At 35.6% G+C, this 18,516-nt stretch overlaps 1 protein-coding gene across 1 annotated transcript in view; it reads right to left on the bottom strand.

Moving 5' to 3' along the window:
• Window positions 1–18,516, bottom strand: part of TEX11 (testis expressed 11) — a 299,675-nt gene that overhangs the window by 21,199 nt on the left and 259,960 nt on the right. Inside the window, exons 26-28 of the mRNA XM_078065032.1 lie at window positions 7,428–7,577; window positions 5,935–6,043; window positions 4,801–4,921 (exon numbers count right to left, since the gene is read on the bottom strand). Of these exons, the coding sequence (XP_077921158.1) occupies window positions 4,801–4,921; window positions 5,935–6,043; window positions 7,428–7,577 (380 nt within the window). The remainder of the gene's footprint in view (window positions 1–4,800; window positions 4,922–5,934; window positions 6,044–7,427; window positions 7,578–18,516) is intronic.

Below are 18,516 nucleotides of genomic sequence, written 5' to 3'. Positions count from 1 at the left end.
ACTCTACCTGATTTTAAGACTTATTATATAGTTACAGTAATCAGGACTGTGTGATATTGGCAGAGGGATAGACACATAGAGAACAGAACAGAGAACCCAGCAACAGACTCACATGAATATGCCCAACTGATCTCTGTCAAAAGCACAAAAGCAATTTAATGGAGGAAAGACAGCCTTGTCAAGAAAATGGTGCTAGAACAATAGACATGCATAGGCAAAATGAACTGTAACCTAAATCTCATACCTCATACAAAAATTAACTTAACATGTATCATAAACTTAAATGTAAAACAGAAAACTATAAAAACTTTAAAAAACCCAAGGGAACTGGGGAAAAATCTTTGGGATGTAGCGAGGCAAGGAGGTCTACAACGGACTTGACACCAAAAGTAGGATCAGTGAGATGAAGTTGATGAAATGGACAAATTAAAAAAAAAACTTTTGTTATGTGAAAGACCTTGTTAAGCTGATGAGAAGACAAGCTGCAACTGGGAGAAAATATTTTCAAGTCACGCATCTGACTAGTATCTACACTATAAAGAACTCTCGAAACTGAACAGTAAACAAGCAAAACAATCCAACTACAAAATGGACAAAAGATACGAACAGACATTTCACCAGAGAGGATATGCAGACCGCAAATAAGCACAGGAAAAGCTGGTCAGCATCATTAGCTGTTAGGGAAATGCAAATTAAAACCACAAAAGATATTGTGACACACCTATCAGAATGGCTAAAATAAAACAATAGTGACAACACCAAATACTGACAAGGGTGTGGAGATTCTGGATTATTCACACATTTCTGGCAAGAATGTAAAATGTTACGGACACTCTGGAAAACAGTTTGGCAGTTTCTTTAAAATCTAAATATGCAATTACTGTATGAGCCAGCAGCTGCCTTCTTAGGTACTATCCCAGGGAAACGAAGACTCATGTTCACACAAAAACCTGTACCCAAATGTTTACAGCAGCTTTATTTGTCATAGCCTCAAACTAGAAACAACCCAGATGACCTTCAACAGGTGAATGGTTAAATGAACCGTGGTACCAGTTCATCCATACCATGGAATACTATTTAGCAATAAAAAACAATGACGTACTGATACATGCAACAACTTGTAACTTGATGAATCTCCAGAGAATTCTGCCCACTGAAAAAAAGCCAATCTCAAAAATTAGATACTGTATGATCTGTCATTACGGAAATGACAAAATTACAGAAACTGATGATAGGTTAGTGGTTGCCAGGTATTAAGGAGGGGCTGGGGTGGGAAAGAAGTAGGTGGGAACTATAGAAGGGCAATATGAGGTATCCTTGTGATAGAAAAGTTCTGTGTCTTTTTTTTTTTAATTAATTTATCTATTTGACAGAGAGAGAGACAGAGAAGGAACACATGCAGGGGGAGGGGGAGAGGGAGAAGCAGGCTCAATCCCAGGGATCACGACCAGAGCTGAAGGCAGACGCTTAACGACTGACCCACCCAGGCGCCCCGAAAAGTTCTGTGTCTTGACTGTAATAATGTCAACATCCTGGTTGTGATATTGTTTTATATAAGATGTTACCAATGGGGGAGACTGGGTAAAGCATACATAAGATCTCTTGTATTATTTCTTACAACTGCATGTGAATCTACAATTATTTCAAAATAAAATTTTAATTAAGAAAAATCAGAGCAATCCATTTTCTCTTAAAAATCATCTAGAATATGAACCTAAATATAGGCTTGCCTGTTTAAGCATGTAAGTCATCCTTCTTGCTTTTTCATTGGCAGTAGCTTCTGAATACCAAGTTGAGCCTTTCCTTTGAACTGAATCCTAGCAAGAGCAGGTAAAGAAGATGTGTGTTCTGGTGGAAAGAGCCCTGGAAGTGAGGTCAGATGACCTGAGTTCTAGTCCTGACTCTCATTCATTCGCCATATGAATTTAGGCAAATTGGTAACTCGACTTTTTTGGAAGGCAGCTATGCTCACCACTATACTACCAACGGGGTAACTTGACTTTTCTGAAACTTAAGAATTTCCTCATTTGTAAGGATTTGTCAAGGATAGTAATACAGCACTCTCTCTTTCACAGAATTGCTGGGGATGGGGGCAGGGATCATATGAAATAATGGATGTAAGAATGCTTTGTAAAATGTAAAGCATGGTACTGTGAGACACGAGGTTTTATATTTGGGCAACAGCCATTTTGCCACAGTATGGAGGCACTTGATAAAGGTTATCTGCTCAATAAATAATGAATGAGTGACAGGTCATTACAAAACTCAAACAAGGGCAGAATTTTCTCCCAAGCATTTAAAACAAAGGAGATACATAACACATTCAATCAAACAGGAAAAAGCAACATATATTATATAAGGAGCCAACAGGATTATTAAACTAATCTCTGCATAAGAAAGTGAACTATCCCACCATGTTTCAGGGGATGAGCAATAATGGATGTAAGACTTGTCAAAAAAGTAGAAAAACACTGAGCTCTCTAGCAGGAAACCCAAGAGCCAGGGAGATGGAACAGTAATAGACAGAATAAAAGTGGCAAAAAAAAAAAAAAATTGCTCAGAGAAGTTTAGGCCTTATATAGAGACTATGGAAATGGATCAATTTGGATTTACAGTACAATTTAATTTTAGTTTGTATTAGTTACTATGGCAAACACATCTGAAGGTCCAGATGAGGCTCATGGCTTAGAAATAGAATTTTCTCTTCTTCCCAAAAGAAAGTAAAAAAAATATATATCCAAAATGTTCAATGCTAACGTTTTTTTAAAACTTAAATTCACACAGGCCATAATTACACAGCTCCAGGAGAATTCTAGGTTTTTGAAGTCGATGCTGGTTTGTTCCAGGTTGTCACCCTGCTATACTGTTCCACCATCTGCTGTGGTTTGCACATATTTTTACATGAAGAGGCAACTGAGCCCAAAGCAGAGTCAGGATCCTCAGTTATTAACATGGACTCAAATAATGACTTTCTGTGTGACTTTAAGCAAGCCATTTAACCTTAACATTTTATAGCTCCCTTATAATAACAATACCGCCTTACATGTGTATGAGCTGTTAAAGTTTACAACACATATTATTATTTTAATTGATCCTTAAAACCTCAGTGTGGGAGTCAGAGCAGGTATTATTTCCATTTTACAAATGAGGAAACCAAAGTCAAACAGCACAGGAGGGATATCCATATGGAAAATCAAACAAATAAGAGACCCTACCTTACACCATAAATAAAACAATTAAAAATGGATCATAAACCTATATGTAAGAGATAAAAGTATAAAAACTGCTACAAGAAAACACTGGAGAAAATCTTTCTAAATTTGAGATAGGCAAAGATTTCTTATCATGACCAAAACATGAACAATAAAAGAAAAAATTGATAAATTAGACTTCATCAAAACTTAGAACTTTTGCTTTTTAAGTTATGTCATTAAGAAAATGAAAAGACAAGCCAGAGATTGGGAGAAAATAGTTACAAACTGTATACTATAAATGATTTGTACCTAGAATATATAAATAAATCTTACAACTCAATAAGAACCCAATTTTTAAAATGGGAAAATAATCGAATAGACATTTTCCCAAAGAAGGCATATAAATGGTCAATAAACACATAAAAAAATTATCAACGCCATTAGCCATCAAGAAAATAATTACAAGTCAAAACCACAATGAGCTACCACTACATATTCACTAAAATGGCTATAATGAAAGAGATAGACAGTAACAGTGTCGATGAGGATGTGGAGGAATTAGAACCCTCATACACCGCCGGTAGGGATGTAAAACAGCGCAACCACTTTGGAAGACAGATTGTAGCTCCTCAGAAAGTTAAACATAAAGTTACCAAATGACCCAGAAATTCATATATTCAAGAGAACTGAAAACATGTGTCCACACAGAGTTGTATACAAATGTCATTGCAGTATTATTCATAATAGCTAAAAACTAAAACCATCTCAAATGTCTACCAACTAGTGAGTGGGTAAAGAAAATGTGATATATCCATTAAGTAGAATATAATAATATAGGAAGGATTAAAATACTGATATATGCTACATGGATGAGCCTCAAAAATACTATGTTAAATTGAAAGAAGCCAGACACAAGAGATCACACGCTGCATGGTTTCATTCATATGAAGTGTCCAGAAAGAGAAAATTGACACAGATAGAAGGCAGCTCTGTGGTTGCCTGGGCCTTAAGGTGAGAACAGGGAGTGACTGCAAATAGGTGAGAGGAAACTTTGGGGTAATGGAAATATTCTAAAACTGGATCATGGTGACAGCTGCATTAACTCTATAAGCTTACTAAAATCACCAAATGGTACACACACAAAGGCTACATTTCATGGTATGTAAATTACACCTCAATAAAGCTAATTTAAAAATCACTGAATAAACCTGTGCTGAAAAGAAAAAAATCAGCAGAGGAGGGACAAATATATAGGTCCTCAGTGTTCCTTCTACTCTATTACCTGCCTTGGAGAAATGGAAGGAATAACAATAAGGTTTTTCAAAGGGTTAGTATCATCACAGGGGAAGTAACAATTCTACCAAGTTTTAAAATTCCAGGTGGTACTGCTATTTTCATTTAATCCATAGTATACTTGTATCAGAAATTTTCTACTTTTAACTCTTTACGTTTCATAAACCCAGGGAAATTTTATAGTGTGTAAGTATACTGAAATATGAATTCATTTACCCTAAAACTCACATCAGAAAGCACTATTCTATGTAATTTCTAACACAGAAGACAGTTTTAATTTTAAAGAACAGCTTAATATCACTGGTTGACTTACGGTATGGATAATAATGCTCAGAGCATCTTCAAAATGACCCCAAATTTCTTCCAGGGGACAGAGTTCTGTACTTGGCACCCCATCTGGCACTAAGAGGTTAATTAAGTTGTGCATACATTTGCTGAAATCAAAAAGAGAAAACTCATCCCAAAAGGAAATAAATCATTGGCTTCATGGCTAAGACAAGTAAAATCTGGATCTCATCCCAGACTACAAGCTTCAAAACACTTCTGTTCTTCCCTCATTTTTATCTGGCCTCCAACCTCAGAAGACAGATTTTTGAAGCTATAAAAGGGGCTGACCAATCCTTCTTTTTATTATGCCTATGGTTGTCTTTCACCTTTTTTTAGTTTCCTGCACTAAGGAGTTGTAGCTGTTTATTATATTTTATGAGCTGGTTCAATCTATAGGCACTTTAAAGCATCTTGTTACATCCCCAAATGGGCAAGGGAATTGGGATTTAAACTAGGAATAATTCCAGGAGAACTGTCTCTCATGTCTCAGAAAAGAAAGACTGTAATAAAGTTTTCCATAGAAAAATCACACAACATCATTTCCCCCACGTCTAGGCATAGAAAACATAAAATCTCTAATAAATATGAGATTTATATAAATTTTATATAAAAATATAATAATAATATAATATAAATATAATAATTTATATTTTATATAAAAAGATTTATATAAAATAAATAATATTTTGTATTATGATGCACAGCACTTATTAGTCCTTAAAGAAAGGTGCTTAGAGAAAACATCTGGGGCAAATACTGCAAAATGTTAACATTTGTTAAATTTGGGTGGTGGATACATTGGTGGTTGTTATATTAATCTCTGAAAGGTACTTAGAAATTTTATCATATATATAGTCTCACACAAAGAAGCAACTTTGCCCCTTTTTTTCCTCTTTTGGGAAATTCAGACTCTTTGACATAGCTAATTAATTCTTGGTCTATAATACAACTCTAAATATGGAGCTGTTTTGAGGGCTTTTTAGTTCAGGAGTTATAGGAGTGCCCTGATCTATCTTTTGAGTTGGACAAGCTGAGTATGACTGATGACTTATGGGGCATTGACCATAGCTCTTTTGGCTATCAAAAAGCCTAGCTTCAGTGTTAAGTTACATTTACTAACCTGTATTTCAAAACGTCAATGGATTCTTTCATTTTGTAAAGCAATAAAGCCCTTTTCAAGGCCTTCAGAGCAATGGAAGGATAGTGTGCAGGCATTTCCACTGCTAATGCTATAGGAAGGAAAGAAAAAAGGCTGTGAGCACCTTATCTATCAGTTTTCATCCCAGGCTACAACTTGCTCTCTCTAATGAAACTGGCCTGAAATAGATTAACACAAACAAACCAACCAACAGACAAAAAAACCTAAAAATGAATTTTATGAAATGAGGGGTCCATGGTGGCTTTCAGAGACAGCTTATAGATTCTGGGCAGAGTAACATGGTAGGGTCACCGGGCTCATGTTCTCGTCAGCAAACATCAATAGAGAACCTACTGTTTCTGTGACCCTGCACATAGTCATACACATAAAGCAATAATCTTATGAGCCAGAGTCAAGGAGGGGCACACAAAGGTGGAAACAAAAAGCAGATCAGTAAAAGGGCAATAATCAAAAACAGATTTATACTACAATATGCTGTTCTGGTCTGATACTAAAAACAGGAAACACTTGACATGAGAGTGAGTGTCAGAGATAATAAACCCTAAAACTTCCAAATGCATTTAATTGGAGATCCATTATACAAGAAGTGGTCACCATCACATGTCCATAAAGTATAGACCACCTGTTCCATGTCTCTAGGAATTTTGCCTTGCGAGATAAGGAAAGGCAAATGTGACCTTTGTGCACTTGGGGCTACCTAATACCTTTATTAACTACACACCAGCTCCCGAGGAGGGTAAGAGAGAAAAAAGGGAAAATAATTAGGCCATTTCCTGCAGCATATCCCCATGCAGGTTCCGGGACCCCAAATACTTTTTACTTACAGCCCAACCAGAAATTTGAGAGTGGCAATTGTGTTAAAAAAAATATTACCAGTATTTCCTTGTACACTTTATTTTTTTAAAAGATTTCATTTTTAAGTAATCTCTACACCCAACGTGGGGCTCGAACCTACAAGCCCGAGATCAAGAGTCACGCGTTCTACTGACTGAGCCAGCCAGGCGCCCCTCTTTGTACACTTTAATAAGTTGCTAAGATTGCATCACCTTTGATCAGTGAAGCAGTTGACTGTCATTTCTATCTAGCTGAGTAAAACTAACTTTCCAAAGTTCAAGCTCCCCCTATTGTGTAGTTATATAATTCAATTCCACACCTAGAATAGGCACACCTATTATGAGTAATGCACTTTACTCGGGTTTCTAAGTACACCAGACACAAGCAATTATTTTTCATGACCCTAAGGAGCTTATAGTCTCATATAAAAAAAAAGATATATGCATTAATGATTATAATACATGACAATTTGAGAATACCATTAGAGAAGGAGAAACAAAGTGCTATGAAGAAACATTATATCCCACCCGAGGGTAAAAAATGAAGAACAGAGAGAAGAATAAAAAGTAGTACAATCTAAATGGGTAACAGTCTTCCAAAAACATAAATATAGCACTTACATGCGATTATTTCAAATATTTTACTATCCAAATGAGGCAGTTCCCACACCGATTCCAGGAAGCTGTCAAGTAACGGATCATTCATTTTGGCTTTAACTTCAAACTCATACAGCAGAAGCAATGTCTCACATGGATCACTTGAGAAGTCCCCTAAGAGGGAGGCAAAAATGCAACATTCTCTGTGATTATATTTTATTATTCTATTCTAATCTCTCTTCTGGGGAGATTTTTCTGTTGAGGAAAACTAATTCTATTTACAATTTGAAGGTTGTCCTAGCGTCTGTATATAGATGTTTTACATTTTTAAATCATTAGATACATTTTTACATTTTAAATCATTAAATGCATTATAAATTTAAATCATTAAATACACTTTTACATTTTAAATCATTAACTACATTATAAATTCACCAACACTTTAAGCACCCTATAATGCATTCAGTAGCATTGCCTACATTTCCTGAAATTATTGCCATGATGTTCCTAAATAGCCTGAAAAAGTGCTGCTACTATCTGATCCAAATCCAATGTTTATGTGCCTCTCTTTAATGACTGTGTTAACCAAAAGATACAGTGCTGTATAAACTAACTGTGGTTTTATTTTAAGCAAAGTAAAAGAGAATTTCCAAATTATTTCATTTAGTCAGTCAACAATATTTCTTGGGTATCACCATGGGCAGAAACTTGTATCAGATGGCATATACCACACGATGTGAGATGGTTTTCATTCATCCTGGTTAGACTGAATTTTTAAAAAAGTTTTTCTTTTTTAAAGATTTTATTTATCTGAGAGAGAGAGAGAGAGAGTAAGTGAGAGAGCACAAGCTGTGGGGAGAGGCAGAGGGAGAGGGAGAAACAGGCTTCCCGCCGAGCAGGGAGCCCGATGCGGGGCTTGATCCCAGGACCCTGGGATCATGACCTGAGCCAAAGGCAGCTGCTTAACCGACTGAGCCACCCAGGCACCCCTAAAAAAATTTTGAGGTACAGCACACATACAATAAACTGAATAAAAACCCGTTAATCTTAGGTTCTTGGGGATTTTCTATGTAGACAATCATGTCATCTGTAAATATATGTGGTTTTATTTCTTCTTTTTCACTGTAGGTCTTCTTTCCATTCTTTGCTTGGCTCATTGCACTGGCTAGGACTTCTATGATGATGTTGAACAGGAGTGAGTGTAGATATCCTTGACTTGTTCCTACCCATAGAGAGAAAGCATTCAGTCTTTCGTCATTAAATATGTCATTAGCTGTAGTTTTATCTTTGTAGATGCCCTTTATCAGGTTTAGAAACTTCCCTACTATTCTTAGTTTGCTCAGAGTATTTTTTTAATTATAAATGGATGTTCAATCTTTTCACTTAATCTGTTGATATGGTAAATTAATTGAGTCTACAATGTTGAACCTAGGATAAACCTCACTTGGTTATGGTCTCTTATGCTTTTCAAATTTTACTAAATTTAACTTGTTAATATTTTGTTGAGGATTTCTGCAGCAATTTTCTTTTTTAAAAAAAATTTTTAATTAACACATAACGTATTATTTGTTTCAGGGGTACAGGTCTGTGATTCATCAGTCTTACACAATTCACAGTGCTTCCCACAGTACATACCCTCCCCAATGTCCATCACCCAGCCACCCAACCCCTCCCACCCCCCTCCATTTCAACAACCCTCAGTTTGTTTCCTAAGATTAAGAGTCTCTTATGGTTTGTCTCCCTCTCTGGTTTCATCTTGTTTCATTTTTCCCTCCCTTCCCCTATGATCCTCTGTCTTGTTTCTCAAAATCCTCATATCAGTGAGATCATATGATACATATCTTTCTCTGATTGACTTATTTCGCTAAGTGTAATACCCTCTAGTTCCATCCATGTCATTGCAAATGGCAAGATTTCATTTTTTGATAGCTGCATAATATTCCATTGTATATATATACCACTTCTTCTTTATCCATTCATCTGTTGATGGACATCTAGGCTCTTTCCATAGTTTGGCTATTGTGGACATTGCTGCTATAAACACTGGGGTGCACGTGCCCCTTCGGATCCCTACATTTGTATCTTTGGGGTAAATACCCAGTAGTGCAATTGCTGGGTCGTAGGGTAGCTCTATTTTCAACTTTTTGAGGAACGTCCATACTGTTTTCCAGAGTGGCTACACCAGCTTGCATTCCCACCAAAAGTGTAGGAGGGTTCCCCTTTCTCCGCATCCTTGCCAACATCTGTTTCCTGACTTGTTAATTTTAGCCATTCTGACTAGTATAAGGTGGTATCTCATTGAGGTTTTGATTTGGATTTCCCTGATGCCGAATGATGAGCACTTTTTCATGTGTCTCTTGGCCACCTGGATGTCTTCTTTGCAGAAATGTCTGTTCATGTCTTCGGCCCATTTCTTGATTGGATTAGTTGTTTTTTGGGTGTTGAGTTTGATAAGTTCTTTATAGATTTTGGATACTAGCCCTTTATCTGATATGTCATTTGCAAATATCTTCTCCCATTCTGTTGGTTGTCTTTTGGTTTTGTTGACTGTTTCCCTTGCTGTGCAAAAGCTTTTTATCTTGATGAAGTCCCAATAGTTCATTTTTGCCCTTGCTTCCCTTGCTTTTGGTGATGTTTCTAGGAAGAAGTTGCTGTGGCTAAGGTCAAAAAGGGTGCTGCCTGTGTTGTCCTCAAGGATTTTGATGGATTCCTGTCTCACATTTAGGTCTTTCAACCATTTTGAGTCTATTTTTGTGTGTGGTGTAAGGAAAAGGTCCAGTTTCATTCTTCTGCAGGTGGCTGTCCAATATTCCCAACACCATTTGTTGAACAGACTGTCTTTTTTCCATTGGACATTCTTGTCTGCTTTATCGAAGATTAGTTGACCATAGAGTTGAGGGTCCATTTCTGGACTCTCTATTCTGTTCCATTGAGCTATGTGTCTGTTTTTGTGCCAGTACCATACTGTCTTGATGATTACAGCTTTGTAACAGAGCTTGAAGTCTGGAATTGTGATGCCACCAGCTTTGCTTTTCTTTTTCAACATTCCTCTGGCTATTCGGGGTCTTTTCTGATTCCATACAAATTTTAGGATTATTTGTTCCATTTCTTTGAAAAAAAGTTGATGGTATTTTGATGGGGATTGCACTGAATGTGTAGAGTGCTCTAGGTAACATTGACATCTTCACAATATTTGTTCTTCCAATTCATGAGCATGGAACGTTTTTCCATTTCTTTGTGTCTTCCTCAATTTCTTTCATGAGTATTCTATAGTTTTCTGAGTACAGATTCTTTGCCTCTTTGGTTAGATTTATTCCTAGGTATCTTATGGTTTTGGGTGCAATTGTAAATGGGATCGACTCCTTAATTTCTCTTTCTTCTGTCTTGTTGTTGGTGTATAGGAATGCCACTGATTTCTGTGCATTGATTTTATATCCTGCCACTTTACTGAATTCCTGTATGAGTTCTAGCAGTTTTGGGGTGGAGTCTTTTGGGTTTTCCACATAAAGTATATCATTCTGCAGCTATTTTCATAAGGAATATTGGTCCATAGCTTTCTTTTCTCATATTTTGTCTCGTATTGGTATCAGGGTAAAAATGGTCTCATAAAATGAGCTGGGAAGTATGCCTTCTTCTTTCTGGAAGGGTCTGTATAAAGCTGGTGTATGTCTTTATTTTATAGAATTCCCTACTGGAGTTTTCTTTGTTACAAGATTTTAAACTACAAATTCAATGGTTATAGGACTATTCAGATTATCTATTTCTTCTTGAAGGAGCTTTGTTAGTTTGTGACTTTGAAGGAATTTGTCCATCTCATCTAAGCTGTCCAAGTCATAGGCATAAAGCTGATCATAATAGTTCCTTATCATCTTTTTAAATGTCTGCAGGATCTGTAGTGATGTCTCTATTTTCATTCTTGACATTGTTAATTTGTTTCTATCTGCCTAGGTAGAGGTTATCAATTGCACTGCTCTCAAAACAACAACAACAACAATACAGCTTTTGATTTAATTGTTTTTAATTTATTTTGTTTTTAATTTAATTTTTTAAGATTTATTTTTAAGTAACCTCTCCACCCAATGTGGGGCTCAAACTCACAACCCCAAGATCAAGAGTTGCACACTGAGCAACTGAGCCAGCCAGGCACCCCTGTTTTAAATTTTATTCATTTCTGCTCTTATTTCTTTTGTTCCACTTGATTGGGTTTAATTTGCTAATTTTTCCTAGTTTCGTAAGGTGAAGGCTTAGATTATTTGAGATCTCTATCTAATTGTATAAATTTTTGTCTGAACACTGCTTTAGTTGTATCCTCTCATTTTTTCTATGTGTTTTCATTTTCATTCCACTCAAGCTATTCCTGATTTCCTTTTGTGACTTGCTCCTGGACCCATGAGATTATTGAAAAGTGTGCTGTTTAATGTCCAAATATTTGGAGATTTTACAGATGGCTCTGTATTATAGTTTTATAATTTAATTCCATTATGGTCAGAGAAAGTACTTTGTATGATTTCAATACTTTTACATTCTTTGAAGTTTGTTTTATGGTTCGGAATATGGCCTATTGTGATGAATGTTCGGTGTGCATTTGAAAAAAGAAATGTGTATTCTGCTATTGTAGGATAGAGTATTCTATAAATGTCAATTAGATCAAGTTGGTTGAGAGTGTTGTTCATGTGTTCTATATCCTTATTGACTCTCTGTTGACTTCTATTGATTACTGAGAGATGAGTATTGAAGTCTACAACTGTAGTTATGGATTTGTCTATTCCATTGTTCATTTCTATCAGTTTTTGCTTCATGTATTTTGAAGCTGTTGTTAGGTACATTACATATTTAGGATAGTTATGATGTCATGTTTAATTGATCACGTTTTCATTATGTTCCTCTTTATCCTGAGTAATGTTCCTTGTTCTAAACTGTTTTTTGCTCGATATTAATATAGTCATTCCAGCTTTCTTTTTCTTAGTGTTTGTATAGTGTACCTTTTTCAATTCCTTTTATTTTTGACCTATCTATGTCTTCATATTTAAGTGGGTTTTTTTTTTTTTGTAGACATGTAGTTGGGTCTTGATTTTTTATCCAATCTGACATTCTTCATCTTTTAAATCGTGTGTTTAGACCAGGGGTGAGCAAACTACAATCTGTGGGCTGGCTGTCTGTTGTCCAAATAAAGTTTTATTTGAACACAACCATGTCCTTGGTTTAAATATGGTCCATGTATTCCTGTGACAATGGCAGAGTTGAGCAGTTGTATCCAAGACCTGCTAGCCTAAAATATTCACTATTGGCACTTTAAGAAAAGTGCCCTAACCTCTGATTTAGACCATTTATATTTAATGCAATTATTGATAGTTGGGTGTTCTTGAACTTCATAAAAATGAATTATATGTAGAAGTATACAGAAGATCAATAAGGAAATAAAAAAATGAAAACATTGTAAGCCAACTAGACCTAACAGACATTTATAGAACACGCCCCCCCCAAACAGCAGCAGAATATACATTCTTCTCAAGTGCACATAGACTATTCTCTAGGAGAGACATATGCTAGGTCATAAAACAAACTTCAGTAAATTTCAAAGTATAAAATAATGCAAAGTATGTTCTGTGACCATAATGTGATAAAATTACCAGTTAATAACAGAAAAAAACTGGAGAAATGCACAAATATATGTAAAATAAAAACACCCTTAAACAACCAGTGGGTCAAAAAATAAAAGAGAAATTAGAAAACACTTTGAAATGAATAAAAATGAGGACACAATAATACCAAAACAAATGGGATACAGCTAAAGTAGTGCCTAGAGGAAAATTTATGTCTCTAAGCACCTACATTAAGGAGAAACATCTCAAATCAATAATCTAAACTTCTACCTTAGTTAAGACCAAAATAACCCAAACAAGTAAAAGGCAGAGAATAATAAAGATTGGAGTGCAAATGAATAAATTAGAGAATAGGAAAACAATAGAAAAAATTAATGAAATGAGAAGCTAATTCTTTGAAAAGATCAAAACTGACAAATCTTTAAAAGCCTCATTACTAGAATCAGATGTGAAAAAAGGAGACATCACTACCAACCTTAGAGAAGGTTGGTAGTGATGTCTCCTTTTTTCACATCTGATTCTAGTAATGAGGCTTTTAAAGGATTTACAAAGGACGTTATGAACAACTGTATGCCAGTAAGTTAGATAACCTGTATGAAATGGACAATTTCCTAGAAAGAAAAACTATGGAAATGGACTCAAGAAGAAACAGACAATCTAAACAGACCTATAATGAATAAAGTAATTTATTTTTTATTTTTTTTATTTATTTATTTTTTTTTTTTAAAGAAACTTTTTTTTTTTTTTTTTTTTAAGATTTTATTTATTTATTTGAGAGAGAGAATGAGACAGAGAGAGCATGAGAGGGTCAGAGGGAGAAGCAGACTCCCTGCCGAGCAGGGAGCCTGATGTGGGACTCGATCCCAGGACTCCAGGATCATGACCTGAGCTGAAGGCAGTCGCTTAACCAACTGAGCCACCCAGGCGCCCAAAGTAATTTATTTTTTAAAAAGATTTTATTTACTTATTTGACAGAGAGAGAGAGCATGCGTGAGTGCACATAAGCAGGGGGAGCAGCAGAGGGAGAGGGAGATAAAACAGGCTCTCTGCTGCAGGGAGCCGGATGCAGGGCTTGATCCCAGGACCCTGGGATCATGACCTGAGCCAAAGGCAGACGCTTAACTGACTGAGCCATACAGGCGCACCAATGAATAAAGTAATTTAAACAGTTTTAAAAACTATGGAAAAAGAAAAGCCCAGGCCTAAACAGCTTCACCACTGGACTGTACCAAACATTTAAAGAATTAATACTAATTCTCACAAATTCTTTTAAAGATAGAAGGGGATGGGGGCGCCTCTGTGGCTCAGTTGGTTGAGCATCCAACTCTTGATTTTGGCTCAGGTCATATCTCAGGGTTGTGGGGTGGAGCCTCATGTCAGGTTCTATGCTCAGCACAGAGTCTGCTTGAGTTTTTCTCCCTCTGCCCCTTCCCCCACTTGTGCACTCCCCCCTCTCTAAAATAAATAAATAAATCTTTAAAAAACTAGAAGGGGATGGAACACTTCGTAACTCATTCTATGAAGCCAGTATTACTGTGATACCAAAACCCAAAGACATCACAAATAAAGAAAATTGCAGAGAAATATCTCTTAGGAATATAAACTCAAAAATTCCCAACAAAATACTAGTAAACTGAATTCAACAACACAGAAAATAATTATACAACATACCCAAGTGGGATTTATCCAGAAATGCAAGGTTGCTTTAACGAGTGAAAATCAATTAATGCAATATACTATATCAATAAAATAAGAAACAAAAACTACATGATGTTCTCCAGAGAGGCAGAAAAGCATTTGACAAAATCCAATATCCTTTCATGATAAAAACGATGAACAAACTTGAAGGGAACTTCCTCAATCTGATAAAGGGCATCTCTGAAAAACCCACAGCTAACAACTCACTTACTACTGAAAGACTGGATTCTTTCCCTCTAAGATATAGAACAAGAAAAGAATGCCCACTTTCACCACTGCTACTCAACATTGTACTAGAAGTTCTACTCAAAGAAATTAAGCAAGATAAAGAAATAAAAGACATCAAGACCAGAAAAGAAATAGTAAAGCTATCTCTATTTGTACAGGATGTGATCTTGTAAATAAGATTCCTAAGGAATTCAGTAAAATACCATTAGAACTAATAAACAAGTTTAAGATCAATTTAAAAAAATCAATTCTAGTTCTATACAATAGCAGTGAGCAAACTGAAAATAAGATTAAGAAAACAATTCCATTTACAATAGCATCAGAAACAATAAAATACTTAGGAATAAATGAAAAGATGTGCAGGACTTATACAATGAAAATTATAAAACATCACTGAAAGAAATTAAAGATGTAAATAAATGGAAAAATATTCCATGTTCATAGATTAAAAGACTTAACTTTGTTAAGATGGCAATATTCCCAAAAATGATCTACAGATTCAACACAATCCCTATCAGAATCCCAGCTGGCTTTTTTCTTTTTTCAGAAATTGTCAGGCCGATCCTAAAATTCATATGGAAATTCAAGGAACTCAGAATAGCCAAAATGATCTTGAAAAAAGAACAAATTTGGAGGACTAACACTTCCTGATTTCAAAACTTACTACAAAGCAATGATAATTAAGACAGTGTGGTACTGACATAAGGACAGACATGCATATCAATGGGATAGAACTGACAATCCAGAAATAAAACGATGTGTCTATGATCAACTAATTTTCCACAAGGAGGCAAAGACCATCTACTGTGGAAAGACTATTTAAAAAAAAAAATGGTTCTGAAACTGCATTGCCACATGGAAAAGAATGAAGTCGGACTCTTACCTCATACGATGTACACAAATTCACTCAAAATGGATCAAAGACCTAAACATAAGAGCTAAAAGTATAAAACTTTTCAGAAGAAAACATAGGAATAAATGTTCATAACTCTGTATTTGGCAGTTGATTCTTACATATGATACCAAAAGTATGAGCAACAAAAGAAAAATATATTGTACTTCATCAGAGTTAAAAAAAAATTTGTGCTTCAAAAGACACTATATCAAGAAAGGGAAAATACAACCCACAGAATGGGAGAAAATACTTTCAAGTCATAAATCTGATCAGGGACTTGTACCTAAAATATGTAAAAGACTTATGACTTAGTAATAAAAAGACAAATAACCCAATTAAAAATTGGGCAAAGAGTCTGAACACACATTTCTCCAAAGAAGATATACAAATGGCCAATAAACATATGAAAAGATGCTCAACATCATTAGTTGTCCAGCAAGTCACGCATCAGGATATCAAAACTGCAATGGGACATCACTCTGTACTCATTAGGATGACTAGAAAGAAAAAGTCAGATATTACAAGTATTGGCATGGAGGTGGGGAAATCAGAAGCCTCACAGACTACTGATGACAATATAAAATGGTGCAGCCACTTTGGAAAACAGTTCTGCAGCTCCTCAAATGATTAAAATACAGTTATCATATGACCTAGGTCTACCCAAGAGAAATGAAAACATATGTCCACACAAAAACTTATACACAAATGTCTACAGCAGCATTATTCATAATAGCCAAAAGATGAAAACAACTGATGAATGGATTTTTTAAATGTGATAAGTCCATACAATGGAATATTATTTGACCATAAAATGGAATGAAATACTGATAAATACCACAACATGGATAAACTTTGAACATGTTATATCAAGTGAAAGAAATCAGTCACAAAAGTCCACATATTATATGATTCTATTTATATAAAATGTCCAAAATATGCAAATCTAGAGACACACAAAGTCTCTCTAGATTAATGGTTGCACAGGGCTCCTGGGGGAAATGCAGGGATAGGGAATGTGATGGGGGTTTCTTTTTGAAGTGAGGAAATGTTCTAAAATTGATTGGTGGTGGTGGTTGTATGTATCTGTGAATATACTAAAATCCACTGAATTATATACTTTAATGTGTGAATTGTATGGCATGTGAATTATATATCTCAATAAAGCTGTTTTTCAAAATGATTTTTTACCCTGTGTGATATTCCTTTGTGCCTGACTTCTTCTGTTGAAGATAATGTCTGTGATATTCATCTATATTTTTCTGAGTCAGAAGTGTATTCCTTTCTTGATTTGTAGTATTCCATTGTATGAATGTACCACAATTTACTTAATCCATCCTCCTGTTGATGACACTAGAGTTTTCAAATCTTTAGCTCTTATGAATAGAGCTGTCTTGAACATTCTCATACATATTACATACATATTCTCATACATATTACAGATACACTCATTTCACCTGAGTATATATCTAGGAGAGGGATTGCTGGGTCATTGCTGTAACAAACGTGTTTGATTTTAGCAGATACTGCCAAATGGTCTTCCAAAGTGTTTGTACTAATTTACATTTCCACTACCAATGTATCAGAGCTCCAGTTGCTTCCCATCCTTACTAACACTTGTTATCTTAATTTTAGCCATTTCAGTGAGTGTGCAGTGATCCCTCATTGTGGTGTTAATTGACATTCTCTAATGAGTAATGATGTTGAACATTTTTCCTTTGCCTGTTGATCATTTGTATATCTTTTGTGAAGTTCCGTTTAATTCTTTTGCCCATTTTTTATTGGGTTGTCTTTTTTCATTGAGTTTTTAAAAAAATTTTTTTATTGTTATGTTAATCACCATACATTACATCATTAGTTTTTGATGTAGTGTTCCATGATTCATTGTTTGTGTATAACACCCAGTGCTCCATGCAGAGCGTGCCCTCTTTAACACCCATCACCAGGCTAACCCATCCTCCCAGCCCCCTCCCCTCTAGAACCCTCAGTTTGTTTTTCAGAGTCCATCGTCTCTCATGGTTCGTCTCCCCCTCCGATTTCCCCCCCTTCATTCTTCCCCTCCTGCTATCTTCTTCTTCTTCTTCTCTTTTTTTTTAACATATATTGTATTATTTGTTTCAGAGGTACAGATCTGTGATTCAACAGTCTTGCACAATTCACAGCACTCACCATAGCACATACCCTCCCCAATGTCTATCACCCAGCCGCCCCATCCCTCCCACCCCCCACCACTCCAGCAACCCTGAGTTTTAACAGTTCCTTATACACTCTGGAATTTCTCAGGCTTATGTATTAACACATCTTCTTCCCGTCTATGGCTTGTCTTTTTCCTATCTTGATTGTATCTTTTGACAAACTGAAGTTCTCAATTGTAATGAAGTCCACTTTATCAGTATTTTCTTTTATAGTTTTTATAGGTAATTTTTTTGTGTCTCCAGAGTCATGAACATATTCTCCATTAGGGCTTTCCTTTGTATTATTAGGGTAGGCTTATGCTGCCTATGAGACATAATTCAAATTGAATGATGTCAAAATTGAAGATTTTTAGGACCAACTTCTATCAGAGATACTTGGGTATCTCCAGATAATTGTTTAATTTCCTTTGGAGAAATAATCTTAAATTCAGTTTCTTTTGTTTCTGTGGCCTAAGGCCAGACGCAAAATGTACACTAGAAAATCCACTCAAGTGCTG

Source organism: Halichoerus grypus, chromosome X (genome assembly GCF_964656455.1).
Source record: "Halichoerus grypus chromosome X, mHalGry1.hap1.1, whole genome shotgun sequence".
Classification (NCBI taxonomy): domain Eukaryota; kingdom Metazoa; phylum Chordata; class Mammalia; order Carnivora; family Phocidae; genus Halichoerus; species Halichoerus grypus.
The sequence above is the reverse complement of the archived record's forward strand: the minus strand, read 5'-3'. Positions and strand labels throughout refer to the sequence as shown.